At 43.4% G+C, this 25327-nt stretch overlaps 2 protein-coding genes across 8 annotated transcripts in view; one reads left to right on the plus strand and one right to left on the minus strand.

Moving 5' to 3' along the window:
• Positions 1-25327, minus strand: part of LOC123755388 (A-kinase anchor protein 9) — a 104315-nt gene that overhangs the window by 62796 nt on the left and 16192 nt on the right. The window lies entirely within an intron of this gene.
• On the plus strand, positions 604-24352 carry LOC123755389 (tyramine receptor Ser-2). Its single transcript, XM_045737978.2, has 7 exons — positions 604-686; positions 12799-13216; positions 14172-14301; positions 16737-16875; positions 20128-20448; positions 20621-20861; positions 23187-24352. Exons 2-7 carry the CDS (start codon positions 13055-13057, stop codon positions 23343-23345), a joined length of 1152 nt encoding a protein of 383 aa, XP_045593934.1. The 5' UTR covers positions 604-686; positions 12799-13054; the 3' UTR covers positions 23346-24352.

Genomic DNA, 25327 nt, shown 5'->3' on the forward strand with positions numbered 1-25327 from the left:
CACTATGCCCCACAACCATCTACCAGCACCCACACTACCAGCGCTCTCCAAGGAAGATGATATCTGGTATTGGCTTTGCCGATTATTTACGCTATTCTGTATTTTGCTTATCTGCCCGGTGATTTCTTCAACTGCTGCATCTGACACTTTATATGCGAGAATAATATAAGAGAGAGAGAGCCAGGGAGACAAAGAGAGCCAGCAAGAGACAAAGAGATCCAGCGAGAGACAAAGAGATCCAGCGAGACACAAAGAGAGCCAGCGAGAGACAATGAGAGCCAGCAAGAGACAAAGAGAGCCAGCAAGAGACAAAGAGAGCCAGCAAGAGACAAAGAGAGCCAGCAAGAGACAAAGAGAGCCAGCAAGAAACAAAGAGAGCCAGCAAGAAACAAAGAGAGCCAGCCAGAGACAGAGAGCCAGCGGGACAAGAGAGCCAGCGAGACAAGAGAGGCAGCGAGAGACAAAGAGATCCAGCAAGAGACAGAGATCCAGCGAGACAAGAGAGCCAGCGAGAGAGAGAGAGCGTGCGCGCAATAATCCAGGACGACGCAGGCGGGAACTAAGCTGAGAGAGAGAGAGGGAGGTAGGTAGGTAGAGGAGCGGCGGGCAGCCTGAGGACGCTAGTATCAGTGGAGCTGTGTTACAGTGTACACGTCGCCCTCACCACCTCCCTCCCTCTCTCTCTGGTAACCCGCGTCGCCTCTCTCACACTCCCGCCAACACTACATCAAACCTTCCATCCTCACGCGCATATTCAAGGTGGTGAAGCCTACGTACAATCATCCACACTACTTTATGGCACTTGGTTAAGACTTCAAGTCTGATCAGTAATTCAAATACGAGTTTATATTCTAGATTTATACAAATAACGACAGCAACACGAATAAATACTACATTTTTTCTGTATTATGACAAACTAAATCCCCCACTATTAACAATAACGTCCATTTTGCATTAGCAAAATGGGATAATGTAAGCAATTAGAGAAGTTTTGATACGCGCGCGCCAAAGTGGAGTCTATCTAGTTAAGCACAAGACTAAATTGCAGAAGGTTCAAAGGCAAGCCACCAGACTGGCACCCGAACCGAGGGGTATGAGTTACGAGGAGAGACTACGGAAACTAAATATCGCGTCGCTGCAAGCCAGAAGGCTCGGGAGAGACATGATCACCACACACAAGATTCTCAGAGGAATTAACAGTGTAAATAAATACATTATTTAACACAGGTGGCACACACACAAGAGGACACAGGTTGAAACTGAGTACCCAAATGAGCCACACATATACTAGAAAGAACTTTTTCAGTGAGGGATGTCAACAAATGGAATGCATTAGGCAGTAATGTGGTGGAGGCAGACCCCCATACACAGTTTCAGACGTAGATATGATAAAGCCCAAAAGGTTAGGGGAATCTCTACACTAGCTGGTTGAGAGGCGGGATCAAAGAGTCGAAGCTCAACCCCCGCAAGCACAACTAGGCGAGTACGTACACACACACACAATCTCCTACCCCACCCTACACACACACACACACACACACACACACACACACACACACACACACACACACACACACACACACACACACACACACACACACACACATTAATGAAATTCAAATCACGGCAATAATGACGCTTCCTGGTCCAAATGATTATTGGCTCCGGTAGGTTAAGTGGACGGCCTAGGTGCTGACACTGCTAGCTAGGCAAACCCCCTGCATTTGTTGACTTAATGGTAATGGATAGAATGGGCTAGGCGCACAGTGGTCCCCGCGAGGGAGGGACGCTCTATCCACATATGGTGGTTGGAGAGAAGAGTAGTGTCTCTACTCCACCACCACAACCCACAATTATCATCCATAACGTCATACCTGGAGCATACCTGTAGAAGGTTCTGTGAGTTCTTCTACTCCTCGAGCCCGGCACGGAGGGCAAGACTCGACTTATGATAACTTGGTCCAACAGGCTGTAACTTGGCGCGGCCCGCAGGCTCACATAACTGCTAAAATTGCTTATGTATCCTACTTATGTTCTCTATTACATTCCCTGGATACTTTGATGCCCTATTAGTGCCTTCTAGGTTACAATAATCCTCCCTCTCTGCCACAGCTTGGTTACTTCTACCACCACTTTCCCTATACACCATGTTTAACATTATTCCTATTTACCGTGTTATAAATGTTGGTCTACCGTTACCACCAGGATTACCACCATGTACATTTGATTACCCAGTTAAATAATAGTTTTATACTATAATAAAAACGAAACGCTTCGCGCGTCTGTAGCCTTGCAAGAATGTAAGAACAATATTATGTACTCTCATAACCCAATGTACCTTGTATATAAATACAATATTACCAGCAAGTTTCCTTCACAGAGACAGCAACTGTAGCATTACCAGTAGCGAGCACACGAGCAACATATTCCAACCTGTACAAGGTCAAACACACCACATCAAACACATACACATTACAGCCATTACAACTACTACATCCTTAATGAGAGTCTTGCTTAAAGCGACTGTGTGTGCGTGTGTGTGTGTGTGTGTGTGTGTGTGTGTGTGCGTGTGTGTGTGTGTGTGCGTGTGTGTGTGTGTGTGCGTGTGTGTGTGTGTGTGCGTGTGCGTGTGCGTGTGTGTGTGTGTACTCGCCTATTTGTACTCGTCTATGTGTGGTCCTGCAGGATCCAGCATTGAGTTTTGGACCCCGCTAATAGCTCCATTCTGGAGATACAAAAAAAATAAAAAAAATAAGCGAACGCACACGCACTGAACCTCACTATACCTCAGGAAAGGAGGAATAGAGCAAACATGCGGAACATAATAGCATGTTCGTTTGTGCGTACTTGCGTTCATGTGCGTGGGTGTATATGTATGTATGTGCGTGTGTGCATATGCATGTATGTGCGTGCGTGCATATGCATGTATGTGCGTGCGTGCATATGCATGTATATGTGTGCGTGCGTGCATACATGTCCATCTGTCCACGTAGGCAAACAATTTAGCACTCTCAAATTGCATTAAATCGATTCAAGATAACCTTGTGCACACCACGTAGCAATCCAAATTTGGAGACGGGAATGTAGACTATTCAGCACTGGGAAGGGGTCAGGATAAGGATTTGGGATGGGACGGGGAAGAAAGAATGGTGCCCATATACTTTTGACAGTCGGGGGATTGAACGCCGACCTGCATGCAGCGAGACCGTCGCTCTACCGTCCAGCCCAAGTGGTTGGACGGGAGAGAGAGAAGAGAGAGAGACGGGAGAGTACTGGTGTTCTGGAATAATTTATCATAGCCTATCCCCGTCACCAGCTGCATAGGTCGTAGTTTTAATGCCAGCAGCAACAGCTTCTGTGAAACAGAGCAATATGAATAAAAAAAACACAGTAGCGTTTCCACTCGCCCGAAGACGCCGTAATTGGTACGTATCTGTCAAGAGCGGGAGCGTGTTGGCTGGGAAGGTGGTCTGGGAACATGGTGTGCAGTGTGGGGGAGAGAAGGTGGCGGGTGTGGGGGAGAGGTGGTGGCGGGTGTGGGGGAGAGGTGGTGGCGAGTGTGGGGGAGAGCAGCTAGTCTACCATCTCCGTCACATCGTGCCTCAACACCTTTAACACAACCATTCTCCTGGGTACCGTCTTGACCAGACACGCACTCACCTAACTTGACCCACCAGCGGCCACACCCACACAACTACCTCAGCATATACACGTCCATTCCACCCACCCACACACACACACACACACACACACACACACACACACACAATAGTTAAAGCCAAATGGGTTGAACACCTAGAGTAATGACATAATAACAGACAATATGGTTTTCGAACAGGAAGATTGTGTGTAACAAATCTACTTAGTTTTGATGATAGAGCTACAGAGATACTACAGGAAAGATAAAATAAGTACTTGGAGTATACATTTAGTACATCTAGATAAAATAAGTACTTGGAGGGTCAAGTCTCAAATGGAATTCAATGTGAATAAATGCCATGTTATGGAATGTGGACTCGGAGAAAACAGACCACACTCAATTTACAAATTATGTGGAAAGGAATTAGAGAACTAATAAAGAACGAGACCCAGGGGTGGTTTTGGATAGTAAGCTGTCGCCAGAGGAACACAAAGAACACTGTGAGAGGAGCGTATGCGTCGCTTTAGAACTTCAGACTTGGTTTTAATTATATTGATGGTGAAATACTAAAGAAACTGTTCATGACTTTTGTCATGAGACCAAAACTCTAATATGCAGCAGTTGAATGGTGTCCAAATCTCAAGCAGGACATAAACTTTAAAAGGTGCAATGGCATTTTACAAAATGGCTTCTGGGACTGAAAACAAGAGTTACGAGGAGAGACTAGAGGCGCTAAACATGCCAAAACTAGGAGGTAGAAGAAAAAGAGGTAATATGATCACCCCTTACAAAATACTATCAGGAATTGACCAAATTGACAAAGAGAAATTCCTGAAACCAACAACTTCACGAAAAAGAGGACACAGATTCAAGCTAAGGAATCAAACATGCCGAAAAAAATTAGAAAGTTTTCTTATGCAGTGGTAGATGATTTGAGTAAGTTAAGTAAGACGGTGGTGGAGGCCAAAACCGTCAATAGTTTCAAAGCGTTATATGACAAAGAGTGCTGGGAAGACGGGACACCACGAGCGTAGCTCTCATCCTGTAACTACACCTAGGTAATTACACACACACACACACATGAACGTAAGCACGTATGACATAGGGAAAAATGGGATGTGTGTACGTATCTACGTACTAGGTGAGTACACACACGGACCGAGAAACGTGACACGAATGGACAAACACCACAAAGTAGAGGGGTCAACGCGCTCATCAGTCTACGGATCGGGCCAGCCACGTTTGATTACACCCACCCGCACCACCCCAACTCTCAGGCATGCCAACTTGGGCCTCTGTAGCCAAAAACAAACCGATAGGTAGAGTTACTAATCCAGTAATATATCAGTTATGGTGTAACAATAATGCTTGGGTCCACAAGATAAATAAAGTTATGGTTTAAGTGTTAGAAATTATGGTGGTGGTTCGGGTGTTGTGTGGCTACAGTGACGGAGTGATGATGGAGGAGGTGAATGGTGGTGATGGAGGTGTATGGAGGTGATGGATACGGTGATGGCGGCAGTAACCGTGACGTACCATGGCCGACCAGCACCTGGCTATTGATCCTTGTGTTGGTGGCCTCTCGCCACCCAATGTGCAGGAAATCCATCCCCTTTAACTGTTGCCCCATTACTCTCTGCCTCCCAGATGTACCCTCCCCCTCTCATCACCCCACTTCCCTTCCTTCCTTCCTCTCTCCCTCTCTCCCATCACCTCACTTCCCTTCCTCCCTCCCATCACCCACCGCATGTCACAGCGTAACCATTCACACGTGACCCAAAACAATGATGAGTATTACCATTGTAAGCAATACTGTCATTTGTCTGCAAATTGTTTTTCTTTATTACTAATTTTCTTTATCATATCAAACCCACCAACGTAACCCTTATAATCAGTATAAAGTATAATGAAAGTATACTAAACTATCATAGCAGTAATGCCTAAAGGAAAAAAAAACTCTCAGACATCATAATATTCTCTCATTTATCTGTTAAAAAGCTTCCAGAGAATAAATGTGATGTTGCCAACACTGTGTCTCAGGGGGTGACCCACCAACACTGTGTGAGAGGGGGTAACCCACCAACACATGTGTCAGTGGGTAACCCACCAACACATGTGTCAGTGGGTAACCCACCAACACACGTGTCAGTGGGTAACCCACCAACATGGCAGCCCAGATGTCCCTCTTGGCACACTGAACCATCTCTGAAATCGAGTTAAGAGTTTATTGGCTTTCATTGAAGGCCAATCTTAAGGAGTTAATTCAGTTGATGAGCGTGTAGGGAATTGACACTGTTAATTCAGTGAGCCATTTTCTAGTATGATAGTTTTTAGCCTTAGATAAAGTATACGTCTAAATGCGACGTGCTATTTATAGTATATAATATTATGCTATTCTCTCTGTGGTTGCAGAGGGAGAGAAGAAAGCGAATGTTTCAGAGGAGAGCAGGGCGAGTGAGAGAGTACAGACAATAGGGCGAATGTGAGAAATGGGTGAGAATAGGGGGTTGAACAGAGCAAAAGTGTGGGGGGGGGGGGAAGAAAGCAAAAAGTGTGGGGGAGAAAAGTGTAGGAGTGTGTGGGGGGGGATAGAACGGAGGCACCTTTTTAATTGTGAAAAAAATGCTTATTCATTATGAATATACAGCGCTTGGAAGGAATACGAGAACTTGGGGCCGGGCTACGAGGGCAGAGCAAGGACGCAAGGACCAGGAACTGGAATATAAGGATCAGGAACTGATATATGAGGACTAGGAACTGATATATGAGGACCAGGAACTGGGATATGGGGACCAGGAACTGATATATGGGGACCAGGAACTGATATATGAGGACCAGGAACTGATATATGAGGACTAGGAACTGAGATATGGGGACCAGGAACTGGGATATGGGGACCAGGAACTGGGATATGGGGACCAGGAACTGGGATATGGGGACCAGGAACTACGACATGGGGACCAGGAACTGGGATACGAGGACCAGGAACTGGGATACGGGGACCAGGAACTGGGATATGGGGACCAGGAACTGGGATATGGGGACCAGGAACTGGGATATGGGGACCAGGAACTGGGATATGGGGGACCGGGAACTGGGATATGGGGGACCGGGAACTGGGATATGGGGACCAGGAACTGGGATATGGGGGACCGGGAACTGGGATATGAAGATAGAATGAAGGAACAGTGACCATCCCCTCTTGGACAATCGGGGATCGAACGCTGACCCTGCATGAAGGCCATACCATCCAGGCCAAGTGAATGTTCATATGAAAGAGGAAGAATACAAGGAAATAAATGTGTCCTGAGAAAGGAAGGGAGGATTTGAGAGGAGAGGGAAGTGAGAGAGGGAGAGGGAAGTGAGAGAGGGAGAGGGATGTGGGAGAGGAGGGAGTATGTGAGAGAGGAGGGAGTATGTGAGAGAGGAGAGAGTATGTGGGAGAGGAGAAGTATGTGAGAGAGGAGAAGTATGTGGGAGAGGAGGGAGTATGTGAGAGAGGAGGCAAGATGTAACCGTTACAGAAGAACACGGGGGGGGGTGGAATGTGGGAGAACACGGGGGGGGGTGGAATGTGGGAGAACACGGGGGGTGGAATGTGGGAGAACATGGGGGGAGGAATGTGGGAGAACATGGGGGAGGAATGTGGGAGAACTATATAGTGTGCATCAGCTCCTGGCAACACGAGTAAGATTGTAGTAGTAAGGCGTTTACAGCAGGTGGGTGTGGCTGATCAATAGTCAAGGTGTGACCAGAGCGGTAGAGTATGTGGTGGTACGTCTATGTGGTGTACACCTTACTATGTGGTGGTACGTCTTACCTTGTGGTGGTATGTCTTACCATGTGGTGGTACGCCTTACCTTGTGGTGGTACGTCTTACCATGTGGTGGTACGCCTTACCATGTGGTGGTTCGTGGTACCTTTTCCTCGTATGCAAAAACAAGAACAAAAACTGCATCCAGCATTGAGGTGGAGTAGATCATCTACTCCACAGATGACAACAAAGAAATGAGAGGAATAATGAGGCTTCAGTACGATTCTGTTTTCAGTAAACCCCTGAACACATTGAAGATCAAATGATCCCAATGAATTCTTCATGAATGTGACACCAACATCGAGCCATATATCAGATGTCACACTGACCCCACTGGACTTTGAAGTAGCCATAGACAACATGCCCATGCACTCTGCACTGGGCCCAGACTCCTGGAATTCTATATTCATCAAGGAGTGCAAAACACCACTATCACAGGCCCTAAACATCCTCTGGAGACCGAGCCTAAATACTGGTGTTTTTGTTGATATACTTAAAATAGCAGAGATCGCGCCACTTCACAAAGGAGGTAGTAAAGCAGATGCAAAAACGTATAGACCAATAGCCCTAACTTCACACGTCATAACAATATATGAAAGAAGGGAAGGGGACTATCAGGAGTGCCAAGCCATTACTACTATATAGCACTTGGAAGGGGGTCAGGATAAGGATTTGGGATGGGACACAGCTACTCGCGGCTGCGAGTAGCTGTGTCCAACAGCCTGGTTGACCAGACGACCGACCGGGATGCATGCTTGGAGACCGGGCTGCGGGGCCGTTGATTCCCAAAAGCTACACAAGGTAGCCACAAGGTACGGTAGGGTGCGGTGGTACATCTTACCATATGGTGGTACGCGAGGGAATGTAAGGGGGGTGCGGTGGGAGGTGAGGGCGTGTACCACGAGAAGTGGGGTTGAAGATGGGCAGGCGCGGCGGATCCATATGCCAAGATATGCGACTCCAGTGGTAATTTGTGGTAGAATTCAGCAGTATGTGATGGCTCGATGGCACAGGGGCGGTGGGCGCGAGGGGGATGGGTGGGCAGGTGTGGTGATCGTGGGTTGTGGAGGGATAGGGATCAATACATCCCACCAGCTGACCATTGGCTTATGTTCCCTACCACCTTCGACTTCCCACATGCGTCTTCAAAGCTGACCTCCACCCCTGATCCCTCTTTCCCCGGACACCCGTCCCTGACATTCACCCCGGACACCCGTCCCTGACATTCACCCCCAACACCCGTCCATAACATTCACCCCTGACACCCGTCCATAACATTCACCCCCAACACCCGTCCCTGACATTCACCCCTGACACCCGTCCATAACATTCACCCCTGACACCCGTCCACAACATTCACCCCCGACACCCGTCCACAACATTCACCCCCAACACCCGTCCCTGACATTCACCCCTGACACCCGTCCATAACATTCACCCCCCGACACCCGTCCACAACATTCACTCCCGACACCCGTCCATAACATTCACCCCCGACACCCGTCCATAACATTCACCCCCGACACCCGTCCATAACATTCACCCCTGACACCCGTCCACAACATTCACCCCCTGACACCCATCCATAACATTCACCCCCGACACCCGTCCACAACATTCACCCCCGACACCCGTCCATAACATTCACCCCCCGACACCCGTCCACAACATTCACCCCCCGACACCCGTCCATAACATTCACCCCCGACACCCGTCCACAACATTCACCCCCTGACACCCATCCATAACATTCACCCTAACACCTGTCCCTGGCATCCACCCCTGATTCTGACCCCAGACACCCCCTCACAGCAAAGTATCACTTAACCCAATTACCACTCACTTGATTAAATTGCCTAAATCTAAACGCAATCTAAATTGCGTTTAGGAGCAATTCGTTTGATGGTATTAAACTATCTGGAGGGTTAAGGCGTTTGTTTGTTAGCCAGTTATTTGCTTTCGTTGCATGATATTTCAAGGACGTTCGTAAAAATATAAAATTAAGATGCATTTATAAACGCATCTTATGCATACCTAAACTCATGCTGGCTTAGGTACATGTGCAGATGTGTGTCATGTGTTCTATTAGTGTCTTGGAAACTCCTTTAAACCAGAGCATGGAGGTGACTTCAAGCCCACATCAGCTCCGGGTGCGCTCCACTTGTTTCTCACGTGCAATCCATACACATGAATCCTTTACAGCCGATTCATTTTGTGTTCCCAACTTTCATCTCTATCCTTTTAATCTAATCTTCACCTTAAAATCTGTTCCTATCCACCTCAGCTATCCTCCTTGGTATTTTGTATGGTGTGATCATATCACACATGGTGACAAATATATTACAAATCTAACAACCAATATTGGAAAATTCAGTGAGAATTTATCAGTGGATCCCTCACTCCCCCACTTGCTGGGTTTTATTTTGTTACAAACTCAATTTACATGGCTCAACCCAAAACTTGAATCAGTATACCATTTAACATTAAACAGGGCAGTTCTCTTTCTTACGCGAGTGAGTACATGTGTATGCACTTTGCAAGTGCATGCACTCAGCACGGGCATGCACAAACAATTAGGTAGCCTATATTGGTGGAGGGGAAGTAAAGGGGGACTTGTGAAGTGTGTGAAGCGAGAGGGGAGACATAAAAGTTACGGACAGAGGGGAAGAGATTGAAATGGGAGTCAGAGGGGGAGGGTTGGGTAAGAGTGGCTCTGCATGGGAAGGGAGAGCAGGGGAATATGTATTGTGGATGGGAGGGGGGGGAGGACACAGCTGTAGTGGATGGGAAAGGAAAAGTCAGCAGTGGTGGATGGAAGGACACCACAGGGAAAGATGGGAGGGGAGGAACCCCTCAATGGTGGATGAGAGGGGAGAAGACTGCAGTGGTAAATGGTAGAGAGTGAGACTGCAGTGGTCACCCACTAGTGGTGAGGGGGAGGAATGGTGAGGCATGTGTGGTGAGGGGGAGGAATGGTGAGGCATGTGTGGTGAGGGGGGAAGGAATGGTGAGGCATGTGTAGTGAGGGGGGAAGGAATGGTGAGACATGTGTAGTGAGGGGGGAAGGAATGGTGAGGCATGTGTAGTGAGGGGGGAAGGAATGGTGAGGCATGTGTAGTGAGGGGAGAAGGAATGGTGAGGCATGTGTGGTGAGAGGGAGGAATGGTGAGGCATGTGTGGTGAGGGGAGAAGGAATGGTGAGGCATGTGTGGTGAGGGGGAGTAATGGTGAGGCATGTGTGGTGAGGGGGGAAGGAATGGTGAGGCATGTGTGGTGAGAGGGAGGAATGGTGAGGCATGTGTGGTGAGGGGGAGGAATGGCGAGGCCTGTGTGGTGAGGGGGAGGAATGGCGAGGCATGTGTGGTGAGGGGGAGGAATGGCGAGGCCTGTGTGGTGAGGGGGAGGAATGGTGAGGCATGTGTGGTGAGAGGGAGTAATGGTGAGGCATGTGTGGTGAGAGGGAGTAATGGTGAGGCATGTGTGGTGAGGGGAAGGAATGGTGAGGCATGTGTGGTGAGAGGGAGTAATGGTGAGGCATGTGTGGTGAGGGGGGAAGGAATGGCGAGGCCTGTGTGGTGAGGGGGGAGGAATGGTGAGGCATGTGTGGTGAGAGGGAAAGGAATCTGGAGGAGGACTGGTTTGAGGTGGATGGATGGGATCAGGGTCAAAGTCCTCGTCTCAACTCCACATCACCTTTCAGTGAACTCATCTGGTGCGGAGAGAGGAATGAAAACCAGGGAGGTGAAGGAACAAGCAAACAAAGTATTGTAATTGTAATTTTAGTATCCACGGTGATACACTGTCTGGTCCAAGTGCTTTAGTTCCATCCGGTGTTGTTAGCTATTTCAATAACCTCCTGTACTGTTCCTTCTATATCCGTTAGTCTCTCATCTTGGGTCATCATCTCTTCTAACAATGGGAGCTGCTCAGGCTCGGTTGTGAACTCTCCATGGAAACTGGCATTCAGTACCTCGCAGATTTCCTTGTCGTTTTCCCTGTACGCCCCTTCTGTTTTTCTTTAGTTTTGTCACTTGGTCGTTCATCGACATTTTCCTTCTTATATGACTTATTAGAAATAAATAATAAGAAATAATTTCTTATTAGAAATAAAAAAGGCTATAACTTTATAGAAAGTAGTCAGACTTTCACGATAGATTTCATAAGTCCCGGTTTTATGTGCATTTGTATATGCACTCCCAGTGACAGTGGTGGAAAATGTCAACCTATCACAAATATATTGGTGTCATTGGGACGTGAGCATTTAGTCCCAAATGCAGGCTCTTAAGACACTCAAGTTCAGTAGGTTTTATATGTATAAAGCTATAAGAATTGGGACCAATAAGACACCGAGTGCTATACATGCTCAGGCTCATATTTAAAATACCCAAAGTCGGGGACAGGAATCCTGTGCTTTGGCTTACAGAGCTCCCACCCAGACCAACTACTGACTTTTCCTAAGGATGCAACCATTACACTTGCCTAACTCCCAGCTCCCATTAAATTACGTCATTTACTGCTAGATGAACAGAGGCATCTGGTGAAAGGGAACATGAGTAACCCTTTCTGTCCTGAACCGGGATTGAACTCGGGCAGGACAAACTCGATTGTGACCCAACAATTCCTCTAACGGCATTAACGTTAACATGAAAGAGAAACAATACTCACAATAACAAAAGTTCTATGCTGACTTAACTTACCTGAAAATAAGATAAACAATAATATAAGTCAAGATGAACAGACATAAATGAATGAGCATAAGAAATATAGTCATGTACACAGTACCAAGATGCAATTTTTTCAATTATGGACTATAATTCTACCTGGTCTATCCAGCAGACACTAGAGCAATCCTCAAGAAATGCAGAGCTCTGTAAGACTCTCCATCCTTCCCTCACTTCACCATTCGCATCCGTATCCTTGGCCAGGCACATCATATACTCATCCCTCACCCATCATGTCCCCATCCCACGCTTAGCACATTATATCCCCATCCCTCACCCAGCCCATGTCCCCATCCCTCACCAGCACATCATGTCCCCCATCCCTCACCAGCACATCATGTCCCCCATCCCTCACCAACACATGTTCCCATCCCTCACCAACACATGTTCCCATCCCTCACCAACACATCATGTCCCCATCCCTCACCAGCACATCATGTCCCCATCCCTCACCCAGCATGTATGATAAAGCATTAAAGAATCAAGATGATTAATCATACCAGGTAGTATATTGCCAAAATGTTGGGCCCAAGAGCTAGATCTCAACCCGATATATATAATTACCCAAAACTATAATTTGGTGTATGCTACCAACATCATATTTAACACTGTATATTTTACAGAATTACCTATGTATCCAAAATAAATACTGTACTGTAAGAAGTAGTGTACAAGAGCAGTGAACACACTGCAGAATCAGATTTCAATCTCGACAGTGGAACCGGGTGAAGGAAATCAGACAAGTCGCAGTTAGGGAATAGTGAAGCTGTAGGGACAAAACAGTGAACCAGCAGTGAGAGGATTGAGAGGCAGCAGTGTGGGGATAGTGAGGCAGGAGAGCAGAACCATACAAGGCGTGCTCCCACCAACACACACAGGATGACCGACGATGTGAGCTCCCCTTCGGTGGTGGCAGCCGCAGCTGCAGTGGCTGGATCTTCCACATCGTCAGCCAGTTCTGAGCCCTCTGTCAACCAGAAACTCTTCCTGGTGGTCAGTGTTGCCCTTGCTACAGTCTGCTTCTTCACCAACATTGTCCAGGTAAGACATGGTCAGTTCCTACACATAAACATGCATGTGTGCGCGCACAATGCTTTACTCCGTAAGTTATACACTTCCAATAAAATATCTGCTAAATTTAATCTGTCTTATGTCTGGAAAACATGGAAAAACCCATCTTAATAGAACTGCCTTACATTTTCTCTTGCTTTAAAAGGACATCCTTTTACAAATTAAAACCTTACGGATTCCCTGAAATTTCCTAGCACAGCACTTATCTGTAAACTAAATTTTAACAGGTAATCCACAATTTACCAAAGCTAATTTACCTGTCACTACAACTAACCAGTCCTTTCACCACAATTACCTCATTGTTCCAACCCATCTAATCCATGACATGAACCCAGCTTACCTATAACACCAACCCAGCTAACTAATAACACAAGCCTGCTAACCTGTAACACCAACCCAGAAAATCTACTATAATGTCAATCCAATCAACCTACCCCTCTAATGCAGCTAACTGTATCTACATCTCTAGCAAACCCATCTCCTATCTCGTTAATACATCTCATCAACCCATCGTGCCCACCATACCATCCCTGATAATGCTTTCCACCAACTTAACTGAGTACAGTACTATAAACACTAGCTAACCCATCCCTTCACCCAGGCAAGTACACCCACCACTCACACACCACAAGTACTGTACTGTACATCCAATAAACTATTTAATTAGCTTCCAACACCCCAAGTAAATTCATCCCTCCACCAGTACTGTACACTATTCATCTCTGCTTAATATACCTTCCACTCCAGCTAACCCATTCCTCCATTCTAAGTACACCTTTTACCCAAGCTAAAGCACACCCACCACCCCAAGTAAATACTGTACATATAACCTCAGCTAAGTACACCCAGCAGCCTATCCTTCTACTCAGCTAAGCACACCCAGAAGTACATCTAACTGAAGGTTCCATGTGTTGTCATGGCATAGGTGGCAGTGTTCGCGCGGCCATCAGCCATCCGGTGGGTGAAGAGTGTTCTACTGTTGTCCCAGGCACTCAGTGGGCTGGTGGCTGCCTTTGTCGTCGCCTTCCCCATACACGTCATCTCTGCCAGGGGAGGTAAGGCTCCCTAATTAGCCACACCACTAACCCCCCCCTGCATAAATTATTAACTTTACCCCCACCCTCTCCATACTTTGCTATATCCACTGCTCCTCCTCCATCACACTACCCCTCTTTTCCTCCTTTTTTCCCTTGCTCTATCCGACTCAACCCCTTCACTGTCCCACCCTCTCCCTACCTTATTTCATCCCATCCTTTTTCTCGTGTAAACCACCGTTTCCTTCACTATTCCATTATTCCTATATTCTAAACCCTCTATTTACTTTATAGCTCAATTTCCCTCACTCTTAACCATACTTCATAGTCTCTCTCTCCCTCAGGCCTACACTACATGTTTTCACTCTTTCTCTATTATTCTAACCCACATTCACTCAAAAGACAAAACAAAAAAACTGCAAAACACAAACACCCTTCCTCACCACTTAGCACCATAAACTTTTGCTGTGGTAAGTGATTGTGTTCACTCGGCAGGTTTTGGTCTGTGGGCAAGTGAAAAATCTGTAAACAGATGTGGGTAACAGAAAATATCACCGGAAGTGTTACATGGAAAGAAATGCTGTACCAGAATGTTTCCTTCAAATATAATAGCGAATATATTTTGTACATTGTGACATACTGAGTAAAAGGTGTGTAAAGTTACTTAAGTATAGTTACAGATGAGAGCTACTCTTGTTGTGTTCCTTCTCCCCAGCACTCTCTCATATAATGCTTTGAAACTACTGACAGTTTTGGCCTCCACCACATTCTCACCTAACTTGTTCCAACCGTCTACCAGTCTGTTTGCAAAAATGATTTTTTCTTATATTTCTTTGGCAGCTTTGTTCAGTTAATTTAAATCTATGACCTCTTGTTTTATTAATTCCAGCTACTATTTTGTATGTAGTGATCATAGTGCCTCATTTTCTTCTATCTTCTAGTTTTGACATATTTAATGCCTCTAACCTTTCCTCGTAGCTCTTGTCCTTCAGTTCTGGGAGCCATTTAGTTGCATGTTATTGCACCTTTTCCAGTTTGTTGATGTGCTTAAGATTTGGGCACTATACAACTGCTGCATATTCCATCTTTGGTCTAACAAAGGTCATGAACAATTTCTTAAGTATTGCACCATCCATGTATTTAAAAGAAATTCTGAAACTGGAAAGTGTAGCATAGGCTCCTATGCTACTATGAAACTGGAACGACGCATATTCAATCCCTGGGCAGAGTGGGCGATATGCTGTGCTCTACAATGTGCACATTTATTCATCCAGCAACAACTGGGGAGGAAAATTGTATGCCAGCCAGGCCCGTTACACCCTCAACCTGAGGCAAGGCACCTACAGGTTAAACTCAACATAGATTCATATTTTGCATCGCTGTAAATATATAAGTTATTCTTCCACTCTCCCTCTTACCACACCTGACTCATTTGGTTACGCTCTCATTTATTCCATCTTGCATACATACTCTCCCTCTCTCGTCATGCCATTGTCCGTCAATGCTCTGGCAAAGAGCATTGACGGATCCTGGAGCAGGTCATGAGAGTAAACGGGCTTTTCCCTTCTGCACCCTATTAATCCTACATTATTTTTTCCTGCATCCCTACCACACACTCAGACATTTTGTGCATATTACCTATAAATTCCTAATAGCACATATCTGAAGTTCAATTTGTGCTTTAAATGTATAATGTGCTCCCAAGATTCATCCTAGCAGTCTATATCTTTCACATAAATGTTCCACCCAACATATACCTCCTACTCATCTAGGTTTACCTCCACAAAAAAAAATCCAGTTTTATGTACTGTATATTTCTTACTCTACATGCCTTCTGTCTTCATCATCATCATAGTGCATAATATATATTATACATCCTCATTTACCTTAATCATATTCCCATGTTTTCACACTCAAGCCTTTCCCTACATTTCGTACTTGTTTTCATCTTGCTATCACCCTAGCTGTCAAGAGTTCATCACTGTCTGCATTGCCGCTGTCTCACCTTTGCCATGTTCCTCATATTACACTGATATATAAATCTGTCATTGTAGGGATCTAAGCAAACATTTATACCATGTTATCATCATGGTTAGTCTGTATTTCACAGTCAAATGCTGACAATTTTACCCCAACACTCCCTGTCTAATTTCTGCAATTGATATCTCAATGATGTAATCAACCTTTGAGTAATTAGCAAACATTTCATTCAAGGTGGTATTAGGTACAATAATAAAATTACTTGCAGAAACATGAAATAGACAGAGAGCAAGCAAGTGAAGTTTATTATATTATAAACAATTACTGCAAGAAGCACAAGAATGTGGACATGAATGTAATGTAATTTAGCTTAATATAATACTCACAAAAAGTATGGATAAGGGTGTTTCAAATGGAACAAGATAATGACATTTATGTGTACTTTAGTACATTTGTATTCTGTGTACATGGTAAAGGATCAGTGGTTGGCGAGGAAGGATATGCCGCCTGCTACCTGGGCCACTCTGCTATCATCCTCCTGACAGCGCTCACCTCACTCGGCACCTCAACACTCCTCCTCTTCCACCATTATATGAAGATTAATGACCCACGCAGGTAAGTCACCCCCTTTTCGTATGTAGTACAGTACCACGTCCTCACACATCTGCCACTGGTGAGTTACAGTGTACCAAAATGGCAAATATTCACATCCTTATAAAGAAATCCCTCCCAATATTTCTACATGTACTTTTTTTTTAATATTCCTATCCTCCTACTCCCAAATTTACTGTAATACACTCTTTACTACTGTCATTCATTTATTCAGCATGACCAAAACCATCTCAATACACTAAATCTAAAGACATGAAGGCTTGCATTTTTTATCTTCAATAATGTTATAGTTTGTTATTTCATTTAACCTTATAACTTCATACATGCATCCACTGATTGTTCATCTTCACTGTTCTCATTTACACATAAAGCAAAAGCCAAGTAATTAATAAAGATATTTTGATAATGGAAATGAAAACCAAGGGTGATAGCTGGTGAAGGAGGAAGAAAAGTGTAATTACCATACCAACGTGTAGTGACAGGATGAGAGCTATATTCAATGTGGCCCGTCTTCCCAGTACCGTACTCGTCATATGACGCTTTGAAACTTTAAATGGTTTTGACATGTACTCACCTAGTTGTGCTTGTTAGGGTTGAGCTTCAGCTCTTTGGTCTTGCCTCTCAACTGACAGTCTACTGTTGCACAGGTTCCTGAGCTTATTGAATTTTATCATATCTACATTTGAAACTGTGAATGGAGTCAGCCTCCACCACATCACTTCCTAGTACATTCCATTTATTAACCACTCTGACACTGAAAACATTCTTTCTAATGTGTCTGTGGCTCATTTGGGTATTTGGCTTCCACCTGTGTTCCCTTGTGACAGTACCACCCGGGTTAAATAATCCGTCTTTATCTAACCTGTCAATTCCCTTGAGAACTTTGCATGTGGTGATCATGTCTCACCAAGCTCTTCTGTCTTCCAGTGATGTGAGATGTAATTCACGCAACATTTATTCATAACACATGCCTCTCAGTTCCGAGACTAGTCTTGTGGCATACCTCTGAACTTTCTCCAGCTTCATCATGTGCTTGATAAGGTATGCACTCCAAGTTGGGGCCGCATACTCCTGGATTGGTCTTACACATGTGGTATACAAGGTTTTGAATGTATACCACATATGTAAAATCTTATACAAGATTTTTAAAGGCAGTTCTGATGTTAGCCAGCCTTGCAAATGTCACTAACAATATTTTGTTGATGTGGGCTTCAAGAGAGAGGTTCAGCATGATATCAACTCCTAGATCTCTCTCTCTGTCCGTTTCGTGGAGGACTGTCTCCCATTTGATATCCTATGCCTGGCCTCCTGTTCCCTCCACTTAGTTTCATTACCTTACATTTACTTAGGTTGAACTTGAGTAGCCATTTGTTAGACCATTTCTTCAGTTTGTGTTGTGGGTTGTGTTCCCAGCTGGTGAAGGAAGCATGTTGTGGGTTGTGTTCCCAGCTGGTGGAGGAAGCATGTTCATGGGGTGTGTTCCCAGCTGGGGGAGGGAGCATGCTAATGAGGTGTGTTCCTAGTTGGTGGAGGAGTGTGCTGAAGGATGGGGGGGTGTTCCCAGCTGGTGGAGGGAGCGTGCTGAAGGGGTGTGTTCCCAGCTGGTGGAGGGAGTGTGCTGAAGGGGTGTGTTCCCAGATGGTGGAGGGAGTGTGCTGAAGGGGTGTTCCTAACTGGTGGAGGGAGCGTGCTGAAGGGGTGTGTTCCCAGCTGGTGGAGGGAGTGTGCTGAAGGGGTGTTCCCAGCTGGTGGAGGGAGTGTGCTGAAGGGGTGTTCCCAGCTGGTGGAGGGAGTGTGCTGAAGGGGTGTTCCCAGCTGGTGGAGAAAGAGAGAGAGAGAGAGAGAGTGACCCCGCTGGTAGCTATTGATCCAGCCTCGCCCTCTTACCTGCACAAGCCACCACCTGCCATAGTAATTTACCCAAAGCAGAATTAATATGTAATATTCCAGCCCATTCACCTAAAATGAAAGCACTTTTAGTAATTATTTGGTTGCAAGTACCACTATGTAGTGGTGGCCCACCAAAATGCTGACTTTTGTATTACTAAATTTGGCCAAATGGTTACCTTTTTTAACAACATAAATGTAGAACCTAGTCTAACCTCTTCTAGGCCCATGCTTTATATCAGAAAAAAATGTTGGCTTCCTGTCCCCTTTAAGGTCTCTCTATATAGATGTTGGCTCGAGTACATTCATACATATGCTATATTAGGCCTAGGAATGTTTAAGTTTGATTTTTTAGCTTTATTTTTCCAACATTATTAATTTAAAAAGTAAAGGTGAACTTTTTGGTGGTCCATCACTCCACACAGTAACTATTTGGTCAAAAGTACCAATTACCAGTAGTTATAATTTCAGGAGGATAGATTTTAATACAGTACAGTATTCCTATTTCTGTTAACTTATTATTTTAAACATACACTTTTTTCTTCTTCTTTTCTAAGTACTGTATACCTAGGAGGAAATGGTATAAATTTCCCCTCCATATTCCATTCCTTATCTGCATCACCGCTCAAATTACTGCATAGTGCTAATACTTCTTAAACGAACACCGTCATTATTCTTCAGTATTTGTTGGCAAATATCATATCTACCAATACAATTCATAACCATTAAATTATTCTATACCTCATTCTACACATTTCAGTTTTTCTTAAAAATGGACTACTGTACTATTTTTGCTGAACCAAGGCCATGTTCACATTTTGTACAATCTCAAGAAACACTTGTGTTCACTTCAGAGTAAAGACTTCCTTTATATCTTTTGCTTCAGTATTATTTTCCACATGTTTCACTGCCTAATTCTGCTACATGTTTTGTTGCCCCTCTCTAGCTTGCATTATTCTGCTACAATGTTTTAATCCAATGCATTGCTTTGCATTATTCATCTAACGTGTTCTACTCTCCTTTCATGCAATCAACAATTACCAATCAATAATTTACATTTTTTCCTTCGGTACAACCAACTGATCCAACTTGCACACTAAACTTGGGATTTTCATCCATCTATTCTTCTAACATTTTACAGTATATTTTTTCAACAGCATGACTAATATATCTAACATGTATTAGAAGCCTTCAACAGAACCTGTTCACTGGCAACAATTTTATCTCCATGTATCTACCATTTGGAAGAATTCTTTCTGCCTCTTCTAAAAATCATTGTTTAAAAATTACTCCAAGACAAATCCACTTCAGGTTTATAACTGCTTCAATTACCATTGCTTCAGTAATTTATGAATAAATGTATTTCAGGTTCATGACAGCTGGGAGCAATGTGGTTGGCTGGAGTGTGGGTGTGGGAGCTGTATGGCTTGTGGCAGTGGTCGTATCAGTGCTACCTTATGCTGGTTGGAACTCTTGGGAAGCTCATGATGCACGTTGCCACTTATCAACACTCTGGCCACTCTCTTTCACCGCATTCCTCACATTCTTAGTGGGAGGCCATGTTGCTGCTGCACTGCTGATGTGGGCCTCCACCCGTGCCACCCAACTTAAAGCTATGGCAACTCGTACAGGAATACCACCAGCAGTTAACTGCCCTGATGCAGAAGAAGCTCCAATTGCAAATCATGTGTAAGCACAATGTTGTTTGAATAGAAGTACAACTTCTTGTACTTCTATTGTACCAATTGTTGTCTTGTACTAAATGTACTATCCCTTTTTACTATGCGCAATAATAGTATTCATGCACAATTCTTTTCAAAATTATGTAGATCAAATTTCTACTCAATATATATAATTCCAGGCAAGGAATACACAACAACAGCAGTGGCAGTGTACGTGTGGGTGGGTGGTGCGTAAGTGTGGGCTCCATGATACCCATGTTAGCTCATGTGGTGGTGGCATCATCTTGTGCTGTATCCTCCCAGTGTCAGGCTAGTCCTAGCCACTATCATGAGGAGGCTGCAGCACTTCCCTGGGCCTCACTTCTGCTTGCTGCAGCTGCTGTCACTAATCCTCTTCTCTACGTTTTCACTGATGATCAGGTAAGAATTAAGTGTCAAGAATGCTGTCATTAACCCTTAAACTACTCCAGATATAAACTGATAATTCTAGTAAGAAAAAGACCTCTTAAACTGAACCATGAATCACTACATAATAAACTTATCAATATCCAATATTTGAGGGTTTAAATATTATTCAATATATGCAGCCAAATTGTTCGGAGAAGTAATTATCAAATGAAGGGGCACCAAACTGGGAAAACTACGTAGCACCATCTTTGTTACTGGATATTCAAAATGCACTAAATATCCCTCAAGATGCAAATATTAGAACAAATGGATAGAAGTCATGCAATATTAAAGGTAAAAGATTTACCAAGGACTTTACTGAGGGGCAAATGACACCTAGGGACATTAGCCTTTCTGCTCCTCATAGCGATCAGAGTCGTTTCATTGAAGGCGTGCACAGCGACAAGGATCACTTTTAGGTCTAGCCTAAGGTTTAAAACTCATACAGGTACAGTACATGCGGCTCACATTCACTTTATCAGGTCTCCAGTAAACAGGTGCCACCTTGGAAAATAATCGTGGGTGTGAAGGCCCACGCCTTGGTTAAGACCAACCCAAAGATTTTGGCAGTATCCCTCTATAGAGGGTGATTACCATAAAGTTACAACAGGGGAGGGTCAAGGGACAACATGCCCCTGAGTAAAAGTCATAGCACAAATCTTTGGCGAAGAGAACTCGAAGCCATAATTGTGGCCCTAGATGACATGATATCGATTGTGAGCTGGAAATGGCATTTGCTGGGAAAAGGCAAATAAAAATAATTTATAATTTCTATTTTTATATTTAAATACATATTTTGTATATACTTTTGGTACTGTACTGTACATGTAAAAATCCACTGTCTTTAGTACAGAACAGTTAAAACGTCCTAGAATTCATTCAAGATGCTAATACACATTAAAAACGACACAAGCAATGTAAAAAAATATTAGATTCAAGGACTTTATCGAGAGACAAGTGACTTACGATACTAAAAAAAAATCAATTTCATAAAATAGTGTTCAGTATATGCACAAATTTTAAGTATTCATGGACGTGGGAGTTCAGTCCTCCTTGTCTCAAAATCGAGTCAGCCTTCTATATTTATGGTAATGGTTTGGAAGTAATTACCTAAGTGTAGTTACAGGATGAGAGCTACACTCGTGGTGTCCCATCTTCCCAGCACACTGTCATATAACGCTTTGAAATTACTGACTATTTGGCCAACACCACCTTCTCACCTAACTTGTTCCAACCATCTACCACACTGTTTGCAAAAGTGAATTCTCTTATATTCCTTCGGTAGCTTTGTTTAGTTAGTTTATATTTATGACCTCTTGTTCTTGAAATTCCAGGCCTCAGGAATTCTTCCCTATCAATTTTATCAATTTCCGTTACTATTTTGCACATGGGAGCCGGTCGGACGAGCGGACAGCACGCTGGACTTGTGATCCTGTGGTCCTGGGTTCGATCCCAGGTGCCGGCGAGAAACAATGGGCAAAGTTTCTTTCACCCTATGCCCCTGTTACCTAGCAGTAAAATAGGTACCTGGGTGTTAGTCAGCTGTCACGGGCTGCTTCCTGGGGGTGGAGGCCTGGTCGAGGACCGGGCCGCAGGGACACTAAAAGCCCCGAAATCATCTCAAGATAACCTCAAGATAGTGATCATATCGCCTTTTTTTCTTCTATCTTCAAGTTTTGGCATATTTAGTACCTCTAACCTCTCCTCATAGCTGTTGTCTTTCAGTTCTGGGAGCCACTTAGTTGCATGTCTTTGCACCTTTTACAGTTTGTTGATGTGCTTCTTAAGATATGGGCACCATACAACTGCTGCATATTCCAGCTTTGGTCTAAAAAGTCTTGAACAATTTCTTTAGTATTTTGCCATCCATGTATTTAAAAGCAATTCTGAAGTTAGAAAGTGTAGCATAGGCTCCTCACACAATTTTCTTTGAGTGGTCTTCAGGTGATAATTTTCTATCTAGAACCACTCCTAGCTCTCTCTCCTTTTATCAGAATACTTTAAGGATTTCTCACATAATTTATAGGTTGTATGGAGTCTATGTTCTCCTATTCCACACTCCATAACATGGCATTTATTCACATTAAATTCCATTTGCCAGGTGGTGCTCCATACACTTATATTGTCCAGGTCTTCTTGAAGGGCATGACAATCATCTAATACCAGTGATACCAGACACGTACTGTTATTCTTGCAACTTAAAATGAGGTGGACAAATGACATAATTAAATTGTTTTGCAGTGTTACCTAATTTATCATATGATTTATCACCGAGTAACCATTGCCAAATCTTTGCAGGTGTCATCCTCGACTCTGCTGCTATTGTCCCGAGTGTGTTGTTGGTGGTGTGAACGTCGTAAACAACGCTTGGTGCCCCGCCACCAAGAACCCCACGATGCTGAGACTAATGTGTACGTTACAAATGATACTGACCATTTAGTGTCTGACAACACTTAAGGCTTCTGATGTTTCAAAATGTCAGAGTTATAAATTCATTTTTGGTAACATCAAAGTTACATAAAGCCAGATTCTGCAAAGAATCACATGCAGGAATAAACTGCTGGCCACTAGAACTCTTTAAAATATAATTACATTACGGTACGATATATTCATGTTAGCATTCGGAGGAAGCAATGTGCAACTGCCCCAAAATATCCAGAAAAACTAAATTTAATTTTAAACTTTTGTTAAAAGATGAATGCATAATCAATATACAATAACTACTGATGAAATAATGAAATATAATGTATGCTAATAGCTAATTCATTAGCAAGAAAGCTAATTACAAAATTGTCCTGGGATACTTGCTGATATTTGGAACACAAAAATATTTTTACATTTGTAATTTACATATGAAGCAGAGATGTACCACTATTCAAAAAATTATTGTTTGGTACTGATCTATCCACCAACATATCCAAAAGAATAAAGTACCAGAAAATATTATATTTCAAAATGTACTCGATACCAGTGTTCTGCATTAATTAAAATGCACCACAAAATTATTATATGTATGTATGCACACACGTACAGTATATGCATGTATATCTGTAATGTATACACATCAATGTATCTGCATATTTGATAAGAATGTTAAGCACCACTTTGAAATCTGCAATGGGTAATGTATATTCACAAAGCCACTGCCACTTTGAGGAAGGGCATTAAATGCATGCCTTTCCCATTTTCCAAAGTGGGAGGATTCCGCTACTACAACCCAAGTCTCTGCCGATTAATGATGTTAATAATCTGCTCCTCTTGAAAAGCAGATTAAAATCTTTGCACTAAGGCATGTGTCTAGATCTCTATCTTATTGTGCGGGGAAAAGTCTGGCACAAAGAGCAACCATAAATAAATAAATAAAATACACAAGTATGAGCTCAGTGTATGTGATATCCATTGTAAACGCACACTAGATATATAGAGCTTCTGATAAAATATTGGACTTTTAACATATACAATCCTTTTGGGGTAAATTTTTTAAATATTAATGTACTACATTACAGATCAGAAAAATTAGCTCCAAAATAATCTATTGCCCATGGCTGGATGTGCATACAATAATTATATGTTAGCTCTAAAATGCTGCACAAATTATATAAGTTGTAATTATCCTCACAATTCTGAAAGGTTTCAACATTGAGTAAGCATGCTTTACGTAATACTGTTAAGAATCATGAGAGCCAGCTACCTTACAGTGTATTAGTGAACAGAAGCCAACACAAAGTGCAACACAGTACTTAACATTTGTTACGCATGTCAGAACGTACAATTCTTGTCAACAAAGGAAAGCTGATCAATATCATACCATACCCCTTTAAATACAAAATACTGAACAATTAATTCCTTAAAAGGATAATAAAGGGCACTTCAAACTACTATTTTGTAAACCAAACTGAATGATCTATTGCAAAGGAAACTTACAACTAGCAAGTGCCAAACAACATATCGATAATGCAATACAGTATTTTGTAATAACTTTAAAATTACAAAACTTCAACAGTGCAATCCCAAAAAATTACCTGTAATATATATATAGTGCTTCTATTCTATAACAGGTGCTTGCTAATTTATTTTAATGAAATGCTACAAATAGCATTACAGTATATGTAGAATACTGAAAAGGAAATAATTTTGTATAGACACTTCATTGCTCATGTATTTAATTACTGTATATGTATTCATTCACATCTCTAACCATACACCAAACACATTCCATCACATTTGTGTTCGTATCAGCGACCATAAACATTACCACCACAACTGCAGATGAATTCTTCAAAATACACATTCAGAAATATTGGTATGACAACATTCATGCCCCTTCCTCACCTTTCCATGCCAACCTCCCACAAAAATGACCCCTCCCACACAAGTCTTTTAATACTGAATTACAGTATAATAAATCCCTTTAACTGCACTGTAATATCAACAAGGCT

This window comes from Procambarus clarkii, chromosome 52 (genome assembly GCF_040958095.1).
Source record: "Procambarus clarkii isolate CNS0578487 chromosome 52, FALCON_Pclarkii_2.0, whole genome shotgun sequence".
In the NCBI taxonomy this organism is placed as follows: Eukaryota; Metazoa; Arthropoda; class Malacostraca; order Decapoda; family Cambaridae; genus Procambarus; species Procambarus clarkii.